This window comes from Balaenoptera acutorostrata, chromosome 4 (genome assembly GCF_949987535.1).
Source record: "Balaenoptera acutorostrata chromosome 4, mBalAcu1.1, whole genome shotgun sequence".
NCBI lineage: Eukaryota > Metazoa > Chordata > Mammalia > Artiodactyla > Balaenopteridae > Balaenoptera > Balaenoptera acutorostrata.
The window spans coordinates 28,066,312-28,083,414 of NC_080067.1; the positions used below are offsets into that span (position 1 = coordinate 28,066,312).

The 17,103-nt window shown below is 35.3% G+C and overlaps 1 protein-coding gene across 3 annotated transcripts in view; it reads right to left on the minus strand.

Moving 5' to 3' along the window:
• Positions 1 to 965: 965 nt before the first annotated feature.
• Positions 966 to 17,103, minus strand: part of XRN1 (5'-3' exoribonuclease 1) — a 116,879-nt gene continuing 100,741 nt past the window's right edge. Inside the window, exons 34-42 of one of the 3 annotated variants that reach the window (XM_007188077.3) lie at positions 16,020 to 16,081; positions 14,213 to 14,335; positions 13,645 to 13,792; positions 11,185 to 11,366; positions 9,447 to 9,560; positions 9,250 to 9,352; positions 6,910 to 6,948; positions 6,388 to 6,548; positions 966 to 5,905 (exon numbers count right to left, since the gene is read on the minus strand). In XM_007188077.3, the coding sequence (XP_007188139.2) occupies positions 5,606 to 5,905; positions 6,388 to 6,548; positions 6,910 to 6,948; positions 9,250 to 9,352; positions 9,447 to 9,560; positions 11,185 to 11,366; positions 13,645 to 13,792; positions 14,213 to 14,335; positions 16,020 to 16,081 (1,232 nt within the window). In that variant the 3' untranslated portion in view covers positions 966 to 5,605. Of the gene's footprint in view, positions 5,906 to 6,387; positions 6,549 to 6,909; positions 6,949 to 9,249; positions 9,353 to 9,446; positions 9,561 to 11,184; positions 11,367 to 13,632; positions 13,793 to 14,212; positions 14,336 to 16,019; positions 16,082 to 17,103 lie in introns of all 3 variants that reach the window. The other 2 variants (XM_007188076.3, XM_007188078.3) reach the window with 2 other exon arrangements.

Consider the following 17,103-nt stretch of genomic DNA (forward strand, 5'->3'; position numbering starts at 1 on the left):
TATTGTGAGACATGGCCAATTAGCGAGATGTTAGTCTTGTAGATTCCCCGGTCTTATGAGTAAGAATTAAAGCCTCTTCCAACATGGCTCTGTAAGAACCTTCCCCTTGGTAGAAAAGATAGAGGGGATCAATGGCAGGGAAAAGGAAGAACAGAAAGAGGAAAGCCTCCCAGATGCCTAAGTGAGGCGTGGGGACTCTGCATGAACGGAACACTGGAGAGGGGCTCAGTGGGAAAAGCATAGAGGTATTTGGCACCGTACAGGACTCTGTGTGTTTAGGTACATGTGACAAATCCTTATTTACTAACATCTGTAACATACCTGCTATGTACCCAGTGCTTTAAACATATTAACCATACAAGGGGTGTTGTTTTCTTCCTTTAGGAGATGAAGAAACTGAGGCTTAGGTATTACATAACTTGCCAGTCCTAAAATGAGAATGATTTATTTACAATTAGAAGTAGAGGTAGGATCTGAACAGTGGCCAACAGAATCTATAATCCGACTTTCTCCACCAATCGTGCTGTCTAGTTTATGCTAACTGACAGTTTCAAAATACCAATATAAAAGGATATGGGGTTTGGGACTTCCCTGGTGGTCCAGTGGGTAAGAATCCGCCCTCCAACACAAGGGATGCAGGTTTGATCCCCGGTTGGGGAACTGAGATCCCACATGTTGCAGTGCAACTAAGCCCGTGCGCCACAACTACCGAGTCTGCATGCTCTGGAGCCTGTGTGCCACAACTAGAGAAGCCCGTGCACTGCAACAAAAGATCCCACATGCTGCAACGAAGATCCCACGTGCTGCAACTAAGACCTGACACAGCCAAATAAGTAAGTAAGTAAATAAATATTTTTAAAAAACTTGCTAAAAAAAAAGGATATGGGGTTTAAGTGAATACTGTAATGTTTCTACTTTTAATATCACTGCAAACATACAAGAACAAACAGCTTATGAAATCATTCTCAAAGGTTTAATTAAAATCCATATAGCATTTAACATGTATAGATGTTTAAACTCTTTCAGTGATTCATACATTTTAAAATCCTTTTGCACACATTTTGAGGCTACCTTCATGCTAGAAATGTACAAATGTACAGCTTAACACAAAAATACATTCGGAGTCCATTCCAATGCAAGTTTAAAACACTTTAATTGCAGACAATGTAAAGATATTTAAAAAACAAAAACTACAAAATGAGCACATAAAAGTCTTCCCTTTTGAACTTTTAATAAAATACTGCTCTGTATAAGATCTAATGAAAAATTCCAGTTACTTATAAAATACTTATGTGAGGAAAGAAAGGAATTAAGATATGTATGTATGAATTATACTTACTTACATTGTTTAAAAGAACAAAATGTTGGAACACTTTGATGATATAGTATACTATCTATTACTCATATATCAAAATAGATGAAAACACTCAAAGAAGCAACTGGGTGCAGGCAAAAGAAAATGTACGACACTTAAGGCAAAAAAAAGCCCCCAAGCTCCAAAACAAACAAAAAAGTCCTTTAACTGTAAGGGAAAGAAAGGAATAAGAGAACTTAAAGCAAACTGAGGACCAAATTCTCATTCTTATTACTTTATGAGAAAACAGTATGAGGATTTGGCTCAAATTAGTAAAACATCTACAGAAACTTAATTATTTGGCCTGGGCAATTTAATAGTATACCAATTGCTGAAATAATAGCAATAGGTGTACTGTTGAAAAAAGATTAATTTTTACAGGTTTAACTATGTAAAACTTTATCTGTTGGAAACCAGAGTCTCCATCATGAATTGCACTTGAGATGGCTGAATGCGATTGAGCAAGGCATTACTGCTGGTTCACTGACACACACACACACACACACACACAAACACAAAAAGCAGCTATGGATTGGTGATATTCTTAACTACGAAAACTATTTTATACCTGTTTTTTCTCTCCCTCTAAACAAAGGATCAGTGGTGTTGGAGTTAAGTTGGTGAAACTTCCGCCTGCCCCCGTTCTGTCTGTCTCGACGCTGTCCCACACTGCTCCCTGGCAGAAGACGGAGTGGTCTGATGGAAATCTGAACCAGCTCTGTCTGAAACATATTCATTTCTGGAATTTTAAGCATTATCCTAACTAGGAAAGGAAGCTCCTACAAAAAAAACACTGTTTCACTGACAAAACTTCTGAAATAAGAACACTGCCAGTTTGAGTTCTATCACTGTCTCTAAAAAAAATAAGGGAATTTCCGTGATTCATTTCTTTTTAAAGGTTGAGAATGCCTGTCATGGTCATTCCTCTCCAATAAATTAATTCTCCTCCACAGTAAAAACACAATTTGGAAGCAAGATGGTACTAAGAAATATAGCAAACTCAAAAAGCTGGGAGATTGTACACAGTTGCTTTAAAAAAGGGGCTCTGGACAATGAGATGAAGCATATTACAATGAACTTCAATGGACAGCTGGACAGTCCCAGCTATCTTAAAGGTAAAAATTAGACAATCACTATGAAAATGTATGATTTATTAATACAAATAAAACAGATGATTTAAAAGTGAGTGAATAAAAAAGACCCTGCAACTTATCTATTTCCTTGACCTAGAAAGATATAGTCTAAAAATGCAGTGTTGGATAGGTCTTATTTAACTGTTTCCTGCTTCCAACTGCCTCCCTCTCTGACCCCTCCCCCCAAAATTTAGATTAGTTTGAAAAATATCAGTCTAAAACCAAAGCAATTACCTGATTACAGAAAAGGAAATAAAAAACAAAAAACCTGCCTCAAGAGTTTTTCATCTCTCCCACCAACAGGAAAAAAAAAGATCTCCTTATCTTTTTAGTTCTAAAAGAACCACTTATCCCTCTGAACAGCAAGGAAAGTCTTAAACTGAAACCAAGACACACACAGAGGTGAAATTAATTTTTCAGGCAACTGAGTCTCAGACGTTTAAGACTTGAGTCTACACGATGTTTCAGTCAGTTAATACAGTCTATCTGTAAAATTATAAAGCTCAGGTAACGTAGGAAACGGTGAAAAGGAACAATGAGACTGAAGGACCAATATTCAAAATTCACTTAATTTGCGCAAAAAAAAAAAAGGAAGAAAAACTTTACTGAACAAGGATATTTAGAAATAATGTTTCAGCGAGGAGAGGAAGGTTTAAATACATTTAACTGCTCTTATTACGTGGAAACATGAAGCATTTTGGGGAACCTGCTCTTCTGTGCCCTATACAGCCCATGGTTTCCACAGAAAGGCCACAACACATTCAACAGTTGAATGGGCATATTTCTAAACTCTGGGGTATTCTTAGTCTGCACCATCCAAAAAAGGAAAAACTGTAAGTTTCCCAGTCTATTAGTGGATCTAGTCTCCTCAAGACTGTCATGAGATAAAAACAGTCTCTGCCTCTTACATCCTCCCCAGAGAGGGTACATCTCCTGCTCTCAGGCCCACATTTAGAATAGGTGTACATGGTGAAGAGAATATAGATGAATGCCTGACACTATCTAGTCATTATGGAGCTCTCTTCCATTTTAATCTCTCTTTAGTCTTGACTTTTAGAATAATACATTTTTTAAAAAGAGAAGAAAGAATGAAAAGAAAACACTTTTACTGCCTATCCACCTAGAATTGTCAGCTTGCTTTACTTGAATACTGAGGAAACATCCTCATATGGGTTCAGTGGCACTGTGCTTACCAAAATTTCTCTTGGAGTTTTCAGAAGACGGCACATGCTCCTTCTTCTGGGCTTTAAAAAAGATGTGGGCTGTACACTGTTTATAGAGTGGTCAAAGAGCAATGATGAGTGAGGCAATTCTTGAATGCTGGAGTTTGTAAAGTTACATAAGGTGAAAAATATTATACACTTTAAAGTAGTAAGAGGTTGACATAATCTTATCATCACAATCTAACTTTTTTGTATTGTATGCCCCAAATAGATGTTCCCTTAAAAAAAAAAAAAGTTCGTGAGGCAGTAAGGACAAACACTGAGAATTACTTGAGCCTCATTACTCAAGATCCCATTATAGAGAAACAAATATTCCCCAAAAAAGAAATTCTGGGAACCAATGAACATCTGAATCTAGGAAAATTAACAGAAAATAAAATCACAGAAACTCACATGACTGTGATAAATGACAAATAATGAACATTTATCTCTTACACTAAAGGCACTACTAATATACAAATATCCTATTAACAGTTAGAGAAACTCTAACATTTAGCAGTTAGAGAAAGAAATCCATTTAATCCAACAGTAGCATTTTTAAAAACAAACAGACGAAGACTCATGGCAGAATTTTCAGTGAGCCAAATGAAACTAAATATAATAATAAGAAGTTCCATACAAAGATTGTTGTTCCTACTTTTAAAAAAGTATGATAACTTACTTCCTTAAAAATATAAGCATATCACAAAAATGAAAGCACAAACATACATATAAAAACTCAGCCCCTGGTACCACTGAGACATTTTCATAAACTCCAAAATAATTTCAACAGCTACAGCTTGAACAATACACACCCACACGTGACATGCAAAGACAAAATGCCAGAGTCCCTGGGCAGTTCAGCATAAAGCTAAAAATATGGAACGAGAATGAGACGGGCACTTGTCATATAAATAATGTACAGTATACACTGATGGTGCCTGTGCACACCTTGGAATTTTTTAAAAATTTAGAATTCATCAGTTCCAGGAAGCACTACACATGGACCAACAATGGAGCTCTCATGTATGTTTAAGTAAGCAGGTAAAAAGCTATACAAATTGATAACACAATTTATTTTAATTAACAACATGATTAATATTTTGTACTTTATTCTATTAGAAGATTAATTTGTAATCATTATACCCTGTAGATTTTGAAACTTAATTTTATTAGAAATTACTAATGCTGGTTCTTGAATAATCTAAAAAATTGTCATTATTTACTCAAATCTAGATTGCTATTTATAATTCTAAGCAGTTAAATGAAATATTCTGATCAGTATTCTGAAGTTGCTTTGGTACAAAATTGAGAATAAAGCAAAACTGGCAGCACCACCACAAGTGTGATCACTTCACAGCAGGTCCAAAGGACCCTCAGATATAATAAAACATAAGTTAAAATACCTATAAATAAGAGCCATTCTCCTGACACTTCTGCTACATCATTAAAAAGAGAAATAAAATCCACATTCAGTAAATTATACTTGAGGCCCAATTTTCATGCTCCATTTAATTATCCCTCAATGATAGTGTAAAAAATGTTTATAATTATTGCAATATGATGTCTAATTCATAGTTTAGGATGTGTCTAATGATGAGGCCAATGGTTAGAGTGGTACATTTGAATGCTTAGTCCACTGATATCATTTTAACACAAGGTTGAATTTAGTCTTTTTTTACAGCTTTACTGAGGTATAATTGATGTAAAACAAATTGCACATACTTAAGATGCACAATTTGATGTATAGTCTTTTAAATAGCATGAAAAGTGCCTGACAACTAAAAATTTTAAAAATTTTAATTGAAATATATTGTTTTAAAATAGTACACTGTAATTTTTTATGAGACACAGATATGGATTTATAAAAAGGTGGGAGGAAAGGAACGAAATTAATTTAATTCCAAGTACCAAATTTATTCAGAAGGTTTAGAAACTCCAAAATTGACAGCCAGTTTTCTTGATTTTCTTCTTGAGGAGCTTGGTGTTGACTTATGGTGAGACACACTATGGCCTGGGGAGGCAGCTTCAACTTGAAAAGGAGACGCAAGTTGAGTAATCTGAGAGGACTTTAAGGAAGCTGATAAACTCTCCTGTGGAATCACTTTGGTGACATCAGAAGATGCTGACTGGCTAGTCTGAAGTAGGGTGGCTTGACAACTCTGGGCATCCTTGTTCTCAAAGTTCTTTTTGCTTGCAACCCTTTTTTTAGTTACCTTTGAGGAGTAAAAGCATCATTAATTAACAATGTAGGCCAAAAAAGCTAGTGTCAGAAAATACCATAAACCATGCTGCTAATACTTGTCAATCACTGCTGACTTGTGACTTCCACTTATAACCTCCAAACCAGACTTTAGAAATTCAAGGAATAAGGTTACAAATAAAATATTTAAAAATTATCCGTAACTTAAATATAAAGAAAATTCATATTCCTGATTTTAAATCCCTTTGTTCTAGAAAAGGATGTTATTACTTGTTGCAATTATTATTATCTATTAGAACACAAACTCAGACAGCAGGGAACAGGTCAGACTGGTCACCACTGGTCAAAATATATTCTCAGTACTCAGACCAGTAATGAATGGACTTCTAGTTGGCACTGAATAATTACTGAATATACAAAATTTTATCAATGGTCTTTGAGCAGTGAGAAACTAATTCTCTTAAAAAAATATAATAATTCTCTTTCAGGTCTCACCTGTAGAGGTATGAACTGATTGTGCACACCAGCTGGCATTCCTCCAGCCATGGGCATGGTCCCAGCATATGAAGTATGATGGAAGGGCTTCCCAGGAACTGGCACTGGTGGTCCCCATGGCATTGAGCCAAAGAGATGAGATGATGAGGGCATTATATTAGCTGTTAAAAATCATGGAAAAGCTGTTTTAGTAAAATGGTATCATAAAAGCCTTGAAATTTAAGACCTCCTTCTGCTACCCTTTTTTGGCTTTTTTTGCTTTGGCGAAGGGCATATACACTTAATTTCTGATTACCCTTGCTTACAATGTTCAACCTCAGGAGCCCCTTAAGGACTGTGAATCATCTACAGAAGTCAGCTTATCATTATGCTGTCTGGCCTACGAAGGCCAATAGTACCATATACTGATATAAGCTTTAGGAATATTTGTAATAATATTTTAAAAAATAATAAAAGGGTCATGAAACTGTCCCTTGGGGGAGAAAAGCCAGGGCACAAAGAGAGAAATCTTAAGAATCTCACCTGCCCCCAATGCTAAGTTGCTTCCATAGTGATCCCAGCCTACAAAAAAACCAAAAAAGCTCAAGTCTTGAAATCTGATCACTTTCATATAACATGTAGAATCTTTTTCCCTATTCTAATATTTGTAATTCAAGAATTTTAAAAAAAATTTACATTTTCTTATTAAAAGCGCCTTGAATCAGTGGTTCCCAAGACTGATTTGTGTATCTGAATCACATAGGGAGCTTATGAAATACAGATTCCTGGGCAAGGCTCCAGACCTATTACATCAGACTCTGAGGGGCCCAGTAATCTGTATTGTTAATAAGCTCCACAGGTGACTCTTCCGCAGTCAGCACCAGTGCAATATTTGGGAACTACTGCATTAAACAATGACAATCGAGACACCAGCACATTGCCACCAAAGAAGGTATGTACTGTGCTCAAACCTTCCTTTTAAAGAGAGAAAAAGGCAGCCAGAATTATAAGACAGTATAGCTTAACTAAAACTCAGCTACTTAAAAAATGTTTGGATCAGGAGAGAAGAATCATAATATATTTCAATGTTATGAATTACAGATGTAAAAATTCCAGGATAAAGAACAGTTTTAATATGAAACACACTAGTAAGATTTAGAAAATTATGTGCAACTTTGGTGGCAGTTATAAGACCAAGAAGATCTATTTAAAAGATGCTATAGTAATCTTATGCATAGGTCAACTCAACCATTTCCCAAAATCACTGTCCTAAATATAAACTATATTTTTCTCCATTGGGACCCTTTCATACCATAAAGTGGAAATCTATAAAATAACTTTAAAATCTTAATCTGATGCATAAATTGTTTTCTCCTGATTAACATTCAAATCTCATGGCTTTTATATCATATATTATTATTGGAACACTGCAGAGCACAAAACCAAAAGAACTCCAATTAAACTTTAAAATTCTAGGTAGGTAAAAATACACTAATAAACATGATATAATAATGAACGTAAACATAATAATCAACATTAAAAAGGTAAAATATCAAGCTATAAAATATTGATAATAAATGGGAAAACAATCATTCCTTTTAGATAATATATTCTCATAAGACAAATCCTTTTTGAGAGAAGCTTGTGGGTAGACCTTTAGGTAACCTGCATGAACTAATTACTTAAAATTAATTGATATATAGTTGCTGGATTCATTTTTGAAAGTGAAAAAGCAGTTAAATTAGATTTTCCAGGTTATAGTGGACTTACTACCTTGAGCTATATGAAAACTTCAGATCCACTGCGCCATAAAAATTTTATGACTAAACACTGTTTATACAGGCAAAGGAATGCCAGTGTAGTACAGTAACAAAATTGTGGGCTTTGTAATTAGATATATTTGCTTTTGAATGCTACTACTGCTACTTAGTAACTTACGACCTTAGATAAATTGAATTTTTAAACAAATCAAAGTAAAGAGAATTATACACATACATATCGTAATAAAAAGGGTTTTCAACATAATATAGCAGTCATCTGGTCCATCCCAGGTTTAACTGTTTTAGCTGTTTATTTCCAAACTGTTCAATAATTTGCTTATACTGCTAGTTGATTTTTCAATTTTAGGCATTTTTAGACTTCCTGCTATGATAGATCAAAATTCAGTTCTTTTATACCACCCCTCACTACTTACCCTGTCCTCCCAATGTAAGTATATTACAATGTTTGTTTAAAATTATAAACAGTGTTTATGATATGTGACTGTATAAATATTATTACTGCAAAGCCAAGTAGGGTACTCTGATTATGGTTTTTTTTTTTTTTTGTAAAACTTAAAAAAAAATTCTTTTAAGAGTAATTATCTTTTAAAAGCTCTTTAGTCTTCTATGTACCTATCCTTAAGGTGAGAGAGTATTAAGAAACACACATAGAGTAAGTTCAAAATCCCCTCCGCTCTTCATTTCCCTCATCACCAAGGGCAGTTTCTTTCAAATCCACAGCTTCTTATTCCCTTCATCTCTGTTTTTTCTTCCCACACCTCCCCCCACTCCCTACAACCACCCCCCCGCCCCCCCCACCCCCCGTCCCTGTGTTTTTGATGTCTACCTTAAACCCAAATTCATGCGTTGGCAGCTACTGGGCTGCCCAAAACAGAGAACAGTCCTTCCTACTCTATCTAGCCACACTAGAGACTGTAGGAGGGCAAATGGTATTTTTAGATGAACCTGCAGGCTCTGGTTTCAGGCTTACTTCTCACAACTCCTTAAATTACCTAAACATTCTGGTAATTTTTTTGGTTTCCTCAAAATGATGCTTCTTAAAAGAACTTTCTAAAAATAATATAATTCAATAACAAATACTTAGAAGAGCAAAATACCTTACCAGTAGGTTGGGGAAAAACTGGAGGAATGGTTCCAGGTGGTACAGCAGGAGGATAACTTGGAAATATTGGTGGAGGCAAAGGGAAATTCACTCCTAAGGAGCCCTATGGAAGTATTTAAAAGTTATAAAACAATGCAACAAAAACATCGAGAGGGATTAATTAAAGATTTAGTAGAGAATTCATGGACAGTTCTCACCAATTGTTGTAAAGCAAAAAGTGCAGCTTTTTCCTTGGCTTCATTTTCAGAATGGCACTGTGGCCCATGTACCAGTAAGCCGTTAGATAATTTTACCTGGCAAACTGTCATTGTCTAAAAAAAAGAACATGAATGGTTATGAAGTTATCTGTCCAGGAAGTCGACCTCCTCCTCCAAAGCTTAGTTTAAATAAATGGAATAATTTCATCTAACATTTTGTAAAAAAAAATTTAAGAATTCAAAAAAGGACTATCAGCTTAAGTTCTGGGTTATGATGCAAAAACTTTACAATTGTTGCCTTATCTTTCAATGTTTACAAAGTTAAAATGATCTCTAAGCTAGCTGAAGGACCAAGCATCATAATGTAAATGAAAGCCAGCAAAACTTTTTTCTTTGTATCTCAGATCAGGAAACTAGGTTTTCTACTTGTTTTGTATGTAAGATTTTATTGGAACACAGCCAAGCCCACTCTTATGTATCACCTATGGCTGTTTTCATACTGTAATTGTAGAGGTGAGTAGTTGTGACAGAGACCATATGGCCCACAAAGCCTAAAATATTTCCTATCTGGCCATTTAGAGAAAAAATCTGCTGACCTCTGCTTTCTACCATCCTTTAAATAGCACATATTTCGCTTATATGAATTAACTGCTAAAATTTAAAAGACTCAGGGGTTCTGACTGATTTTATATTTACATTTAAATGATAATTCTTTACAGTATGTGCTTTTCTTTTATAAAAAAGATTTTTAAAAAATGTTACTTTTTCAAAAGGTAGCCATTTTTATGTAGTATTATTAGTTTAATCATGCTTTCTGCTTTAGGTGAGAATGTGTCAAGAATCTGGATGTAAAAAGGAGAAAACAGCCTTCCTGCCATGGTTCTCAAGGTGCAGTGTGGGGATCCTGGAGGTCCCTGAGCCCCCTTTCTGGGGATCCTTGAGGTTCAAACTATTTTTATTATAATATGAAAATGCTATTTGCCCTTTTCACTCTCATTTTCTCATAAGTATACAGAGAACAAAAAGTTCATTGATATAATTTCAGATTCTACATTGCACTAACTTTTAAGAAAATACCATGTTTTAATGTAGTATCAAAGAATATCCACAGTTATATGAAAAGGCTATTAAAATTTTCTTCCTTTTTCCAACTATCTATTTGTGTGAGGCCAGATTTTCTTCATATATTTCAACCAAAACCACGTATTACAAGAGATTGATAGTAAGAAGCAGATATGAGAATCTAGCTTCTCTATTCAGCTAGAAGATGGATAAGACTTGCAAAAAAGTAGAGCAATGCGACTCTTCTCATTAAATTTTTTTCGAAGTCATTTTTAATTAACAACATTAAAATTGTTTTTTTCAGTTTTAATTTTTTATTTGGTAAATATGGATATAACACAGGTAAACAAAAGTTCTTTGGGGTCCTCAAAAAAAAGATGGGGAGTTTCTGAGACCAAAAAGTTTGAAAACTGCTGCTGGAGACCAAGATCCCTAGCTCTATCAGTCTGAAGAATCTTGCGAGGCTACCTGCTGCCCAGGTTCCTCTATCAGTTTCTCTGAGGGGTCTGGTTAGGCATAAATGGAAGACCCAGAGTGAGAGGTATTAATCTATGCTGCTCATAAAGTCAAAAAAATCAGCTCCACTATATTATTTCTAGCCAAAGATTTTCAGTCAATTTATTTAAGCTCAGTGTTCAATAACTTATGTAAATGGAAGAACGGTAATATACAATACCTGTGGTGTTCTCAGAAAGGAGAAATCTGGTTGTGGCATTCCAACAAGGGAACAAATTCGAGAAAGTTCAGTTACTGGCGTGGACACAGGAGGAATCTGGCTGGCGGCAGGCCAGCACACACTGTCCACAGACTGAATGTTATGGTACTCACTAGCACTGTGAGGCTTGTTCACATAAGATGCTGCCAAAAAAGAGAAAAGGACATATCCACAGCTTTACAGAATAGCACGGAGGACATTGTTAAAAAGTGAGAAGAGGAATCTCCCAAAACTAACTATTAAACTAACTATTTAGTTTTGCCTAAAATGACTAGAATTCAATGAAGATTTTAGATGATTACAATTAATTACTGATATATAATTAAGACAAAGATTTAAAAATATGATAAGTAGATGACTGCCAAAAATTAGCATCGTGAGAGGTTAATGACTACATAGTTATTTACAGGCAAAATCTAAACACGCAAATGGCTTTCTTGAGCTGATTTACAATTAATTCTTAAGTCCTGAGGCTTTAGCTTCAGTCTTCTCAAAATTCCATCCTACTTTCTGAGACACATGGATGAATGTTTTATTTGCTCTAAAATAATGCTTCTTAAAAGTTTTTCTGAAATTAAGTCTTTTAAGTGCCTTTATTATGATTTAAAAATTCTGAAAGTTCACATTCTTTATAATCAACAAACTCACAAACAGAACAAAAAGCACACCCCAGTGAAGAATGAATCTAAACCTCTTACTGTTATAGATTTAAAAAAAGTTAAGTGGCTTGCCTGAAGTCACACATTAGTTCTGTTACATGGGCTGGATTCTGAGTTCTTGACTCTAAGGTAGATGATATTTTTCACTATACTGAAGTATAGTAAAAGTTACTTGTTTTTGACAGTGGGACCATATTTATCCAATATTGTTTTAAAATTTTATTTTGCTCTATTTCAAGAGCATATCTGCCCCTATGATAAATATTGTTTCCTGACAGTTACTGGAATTTTAAATTATTTATCCCAATACTCAGGGGAGCATAAATGAAGTTAGGCTCTGATTTTGATACTTAATAAACTCAGATTAGCTTATTTCAAAATGTTTTTTACCTCTCTGAGAAACTTCTGTCCCCAACCTACTTTTGCATGAGTCATTTTTCCTGGTAGGCTTTTGCAGATAATTAGACAGTCAAAATATTAAAGTACAGGGGACGTAAAAGGTAGGGGTAATGATGGACATCTACTGAAATCCAGCTATGTGCCAGATGTTATGCTATAGGTTTCTTAGACTTAAGGTAAGTGCCCACTTTCCAGTGTGTGCCTCCATTAATTATTTTAAATTGATTTCACAGCTTCTTCTATTTTTATGCGGGTCAAGTTATTTTAACATAATACTAATATCAATTATTGGCACCTATGATGTGTCAGACACAGTGCTAACTGCTTTATATATGGCATACAATTATCACAACCGTCATTTGCAATGTTATTTTATAGATAAAAGAATTTATAGAAAAGTTAAATAATGTATTTAAGTTACATAATCATTTTTAAATTACTGAGAAAAAGCTAAAATGTGAAAACATTTCCAGGTTTGGAATCTCCAGAATGAGTATCTGTAATAGTATAATTTAAGTAGTCACATGGAGGGACTTCCCTGGTGGCGCAGTGCTTAAGAATCTGCCTTCCAGTGCAGGGGATGCCGGTTCAATCCCTGGTCAGGGAACTAGATCCCACATGCATGGAGCCTGTTGGTCGCAACTAAGGAGCACATGTGCCACAACTAAGGAGCCAGTGAACTGCAACTAAGGAGCCCACCTGCTGCAATTAAGACCCAGTGCAACCAAAATAAATAATAAAATAGGGGCTTCCCTGGTGGCGCAGTGGTTGAGAATCTGCCTGCCAATGCAGGGGACACGGGTTCGAGCCCTGGTCTGGGAGGATCCCACATGCCGCGGAGCAACTCGGCCCGTGAGCCACAATTGCTGAGCCTGCGCGTCTGGAGTCTGTGCTCCGCAACAAGAGAGGCTGCGACAGTGAAAGGACCGCGCACCGCGATGAGGAGTGGCCCCTGCTTGCCACAACTGGGGAAAGCCCTCGCACAGAAACGAAAAGACCCAACACAGCCATAAATAGATAAATAAAAAAAAAATTAAAAAAAAAAAAAAAGAAATGCCACAATGAAAATACTGGTAAAAAAAATAATAAAATAAATAAAATTAAATTAAAAAAATAAACTTATTAAAAAAAAGAAATATTAAAAAAACGTAGTCACAAGAAGGCATTTAGGGACTACAGATCTATTGGTTACATAGTTACATTGTTATATAAATGACACAAGTATAAAATTATACTCTTATTTGTTACTCTTACTTATACTTAATTATCTTTAAAAATCACATGATTAAAAAATAAATGAACTGAATTTTTGAAGTGATTGGTTATTAGTACTAGTACTTAGTTTACTTACTTAATTTCTTACTTTGTTTAGGCTGTGAGGAAGATCCATATTCATCTCTTCTATTAGAGGAAACAGTGACTTCATTACCAAATTGTTTCATCTCATTCTTATGGTCCACAGTGTCAGAGCCATCAATTTTTAGAATTTCTTTAAGCATCCGAGTTCCCTTCTGTTTTGAAAATGATTGGTATGGAGATAGTGGGGATAGGGTAGAAAAGTTAAAAGCTACAGACCTTACTGATGTTTCTTTTAATAAGTTCCATTGTTAAAAATTAAGACGATAACTACATTCAGATAGAGAATAAGGAAAATAAATAGAGTTGAAAAAAAAAATTCACGTTTCCTGGCAAAGAAACAATACTTATCATTCTGCTTAACTTTTGACCAAACTGTCTAGTGGCAATGTTTGAAAAGCAAGGGAGCTATGGTGGCTAAATTGCCCAGGGAAGCCCGATCTTTCTCACAGGATGACAATAATAATGCCACACACCAGTCTACATAAGAGAAAATGTTTTAACTGTTGCACAGGGTATGTATGGCTAACAGTAATGAAATTACCATAGTGTACAAGCTCTTACAAAATACGAACCATAGCAAATGACTGTGGTGACAAATGTTCTTCGCTTGGAGGCTCTTTATGATGAGATGACTGTACTTCATTTTCTTTGGAGATATTCAAGGATGCTAAGAAGTTCTCAATTCCAGGATTAGGCTAAAAGAATAAATATTTTGTGCATGAAGATGAAAGTACAAGGACAGGAAAATAGCTGAGAGTTTTATGTACAAAAATGATCATTTAATTTTCACTCAATCGTCTTCCCAGGTGTTAAAGTTTGGGAAGAGAACTTGAATAAACAGTCTTTTAGCTGATCAATGGCATTTGGATAACTAGTTTCAACCTTTCGGTTTTCTGAGACTTCTGCACTCTCATTTCTCTTCAAAAGCTTAACACTACATTTGGCAGGCCCTTCAAACGCCTGTAAGAGAGGAAGAATGAGTTTTTGTGCAAATAAAATTATAATTCCGACTTAATAGTATTCTAAATAAATTGCTGCAAACTTTTTAATGTGTTATTTTCTCTTTTATACCATGAGAAAAAAGGGGGCCCATAAACTTGATGAGGGAAAAAATTCCACCTTTACTTTCATTAATTTCTAAATGAGACTTAGCATTCCCTTCAATTATGAATGTAGGCAATAAAACACAATGGTGGTGATTCTAATGGTATTTCAATATTACTGGTTTTCTTTCAAATCTTATGTATTTTACTGTAGCATTAAAACTATTATTCTGAGAAAGAGTCCATAGGCTTCACCAAAGAGGTCCATGGCACAAAGAGTTTATGAACCCCTTCTCTAGAAGAAAGGAAACTATAGCATAAGAGTTGCAGAAAGAGATGACTCTGAAAGTCATGCAATTCAACCCTTTATTGGTATCTAAAAATTAATGGGCTGAGAACCTGTTATGTGCCAAGATATCTGCTAAAGTATCTTTTAAAAATGTAATATATTATAGCTTATAAGAGATCTAATTTTTAAAAACTTTGTGCTATATAATATGCATATAAAAATGCACATAAGTGTACATAGATATTTTTAGACTTAAAATGTTTTTTTGATTATAAAATACATACATACTCCTTATCAAACAACAAACTATATAAAATAAAACATAAATGATCTCAGTTTCCCCCATTAACCTAACTCCACAGAATTAACTGTTAACTTTGCCATGTTGGTACGTATACTTTCACTGAATATACAAACATATTTCTACATATTTTATACATATAATGTACCCACATATATTCATATATGTAGGTATGTTTGTATGTATTTATGTATATATAGACTATATATAATGAGAGACACAAGTGATATATTTTTATCTCCATTTTAAAGATGAAGAAATTGAGGCTGTGAGAAGTGTAGTGAATTGCTCAAGGCCACCTAGCTGTTAAATGGCAGAACCAGAACTTCAGGTATCTCTAGTTCCAAATCCTGGACTCTAGCTGTGCAACCTCCCATCCAAGTGACTGACAGGCTCAGCAACCCTCTTGTCATGCACTTTATGAATCTGGCTGAAAGGGCTGCAAAATTCAGTCAGATGCCACAGAACCACCAACTACAATAAAAAGTGGGCTACTAGCATAGAGCAGGGAGATCAGCTCGGTGCTTTGTGACCACCTAGAGGGGTGGGATAGGGAGGGTGGGAGGGAGGGAGTGAGATGCAAGAGGGAAGAGATATGGGGACATATGTATATGTATAACTGATTCACTTTGTTATAAAGCAGAAACTAACACACCACTGTAAAGCAATTATACTCCAATAAAGATGTTTAAAAAAAAAGAAAAAAAAAAAGTGGGCTACTAGAAATGTGATTTTAAGAAGCTTACCTGCCTATTTGATATTTTTTGTGACCGACTCTCAGTTTTAGGACTCTTACACTCTTCTTTAACTAGAGACAAAAAAACAGAAATTTTGTTAAATGAAATTTGCTGCACACCAATTAAATTTACCAAGTATTTACCATAGCAAGGCACTGTGTAAAAAATTCACAGAATTCCAAGGAGACAAAGGCCCTGATCTTGAGGAACTTATTATTTAGATGAGGGTGAGAAGAGAAACTCACAGATGACAACAATAAGGGAAAAAGAAAGGTGGCATCTAATTGAACCTTGCAGGACGGCAGGTTTCCAAAGGGCAGAATAAGAGGCTAAGTATTCCAGCAAAGAAAATAATAGGAGAAAAGACAAATAATAGTAGAAGCAGAAAGCAAGGAATATTTGTGGAACTAAAAACAGACCAGTTCTGCTGGAGGTTGAGGAGTATAATGCAGCTTAACTGAACTAGAGAAGCAGGCTGCAGCCACAATCTGCAAAGGACTGAAGACTATAGAATTATACTGGTAGGCAATGGGCACAATCACAGAAAGGTTTTGAGCTGGTAGGAACCTGATCAGAATTGTGCCTTAAGAAAATTATAATATGGCAGTGGTTTATTAGCTAGGTAGAAGGAGTAAGAGACCAATTAGGAAGCTATTTTAGTATTCCTGTTAAGGGGAAATGACGGGAACAGAAAGAAAGTGAAAAGGATGGATTAGAAGAGGAAGGAGGAAAGGGAAAAAAGAAGAAAGGAAGGAAGAAGGGAGAGAGGGAGAGATGAAAGAGGAAAGTGAGGATGAGGAAAGAAGTAAGGGGAAGGGATGGAAGGGGGAGGGAGGGGATGGAATGAGAGAGGAAGGAAGGGACAAAGATGGGAAGGGAAGGAAAGGGAAGAGAGGGAACAGAGAGGGGAAAAGAAAGGAAGAGAGGAAGGTAAGGAAGAATTCTTGTAAAAAGGAGGAAAATTAAAAGTGACACCACTGTTATTCAACATTGTACTGGTGGTTTTATCCACAGCAATTAGGCAAGAAAAATAAATAAAAGGCATCCAGATTGTATAGGAAGAAGTAAAACTATCTCTATTTGCAGAAGCCAA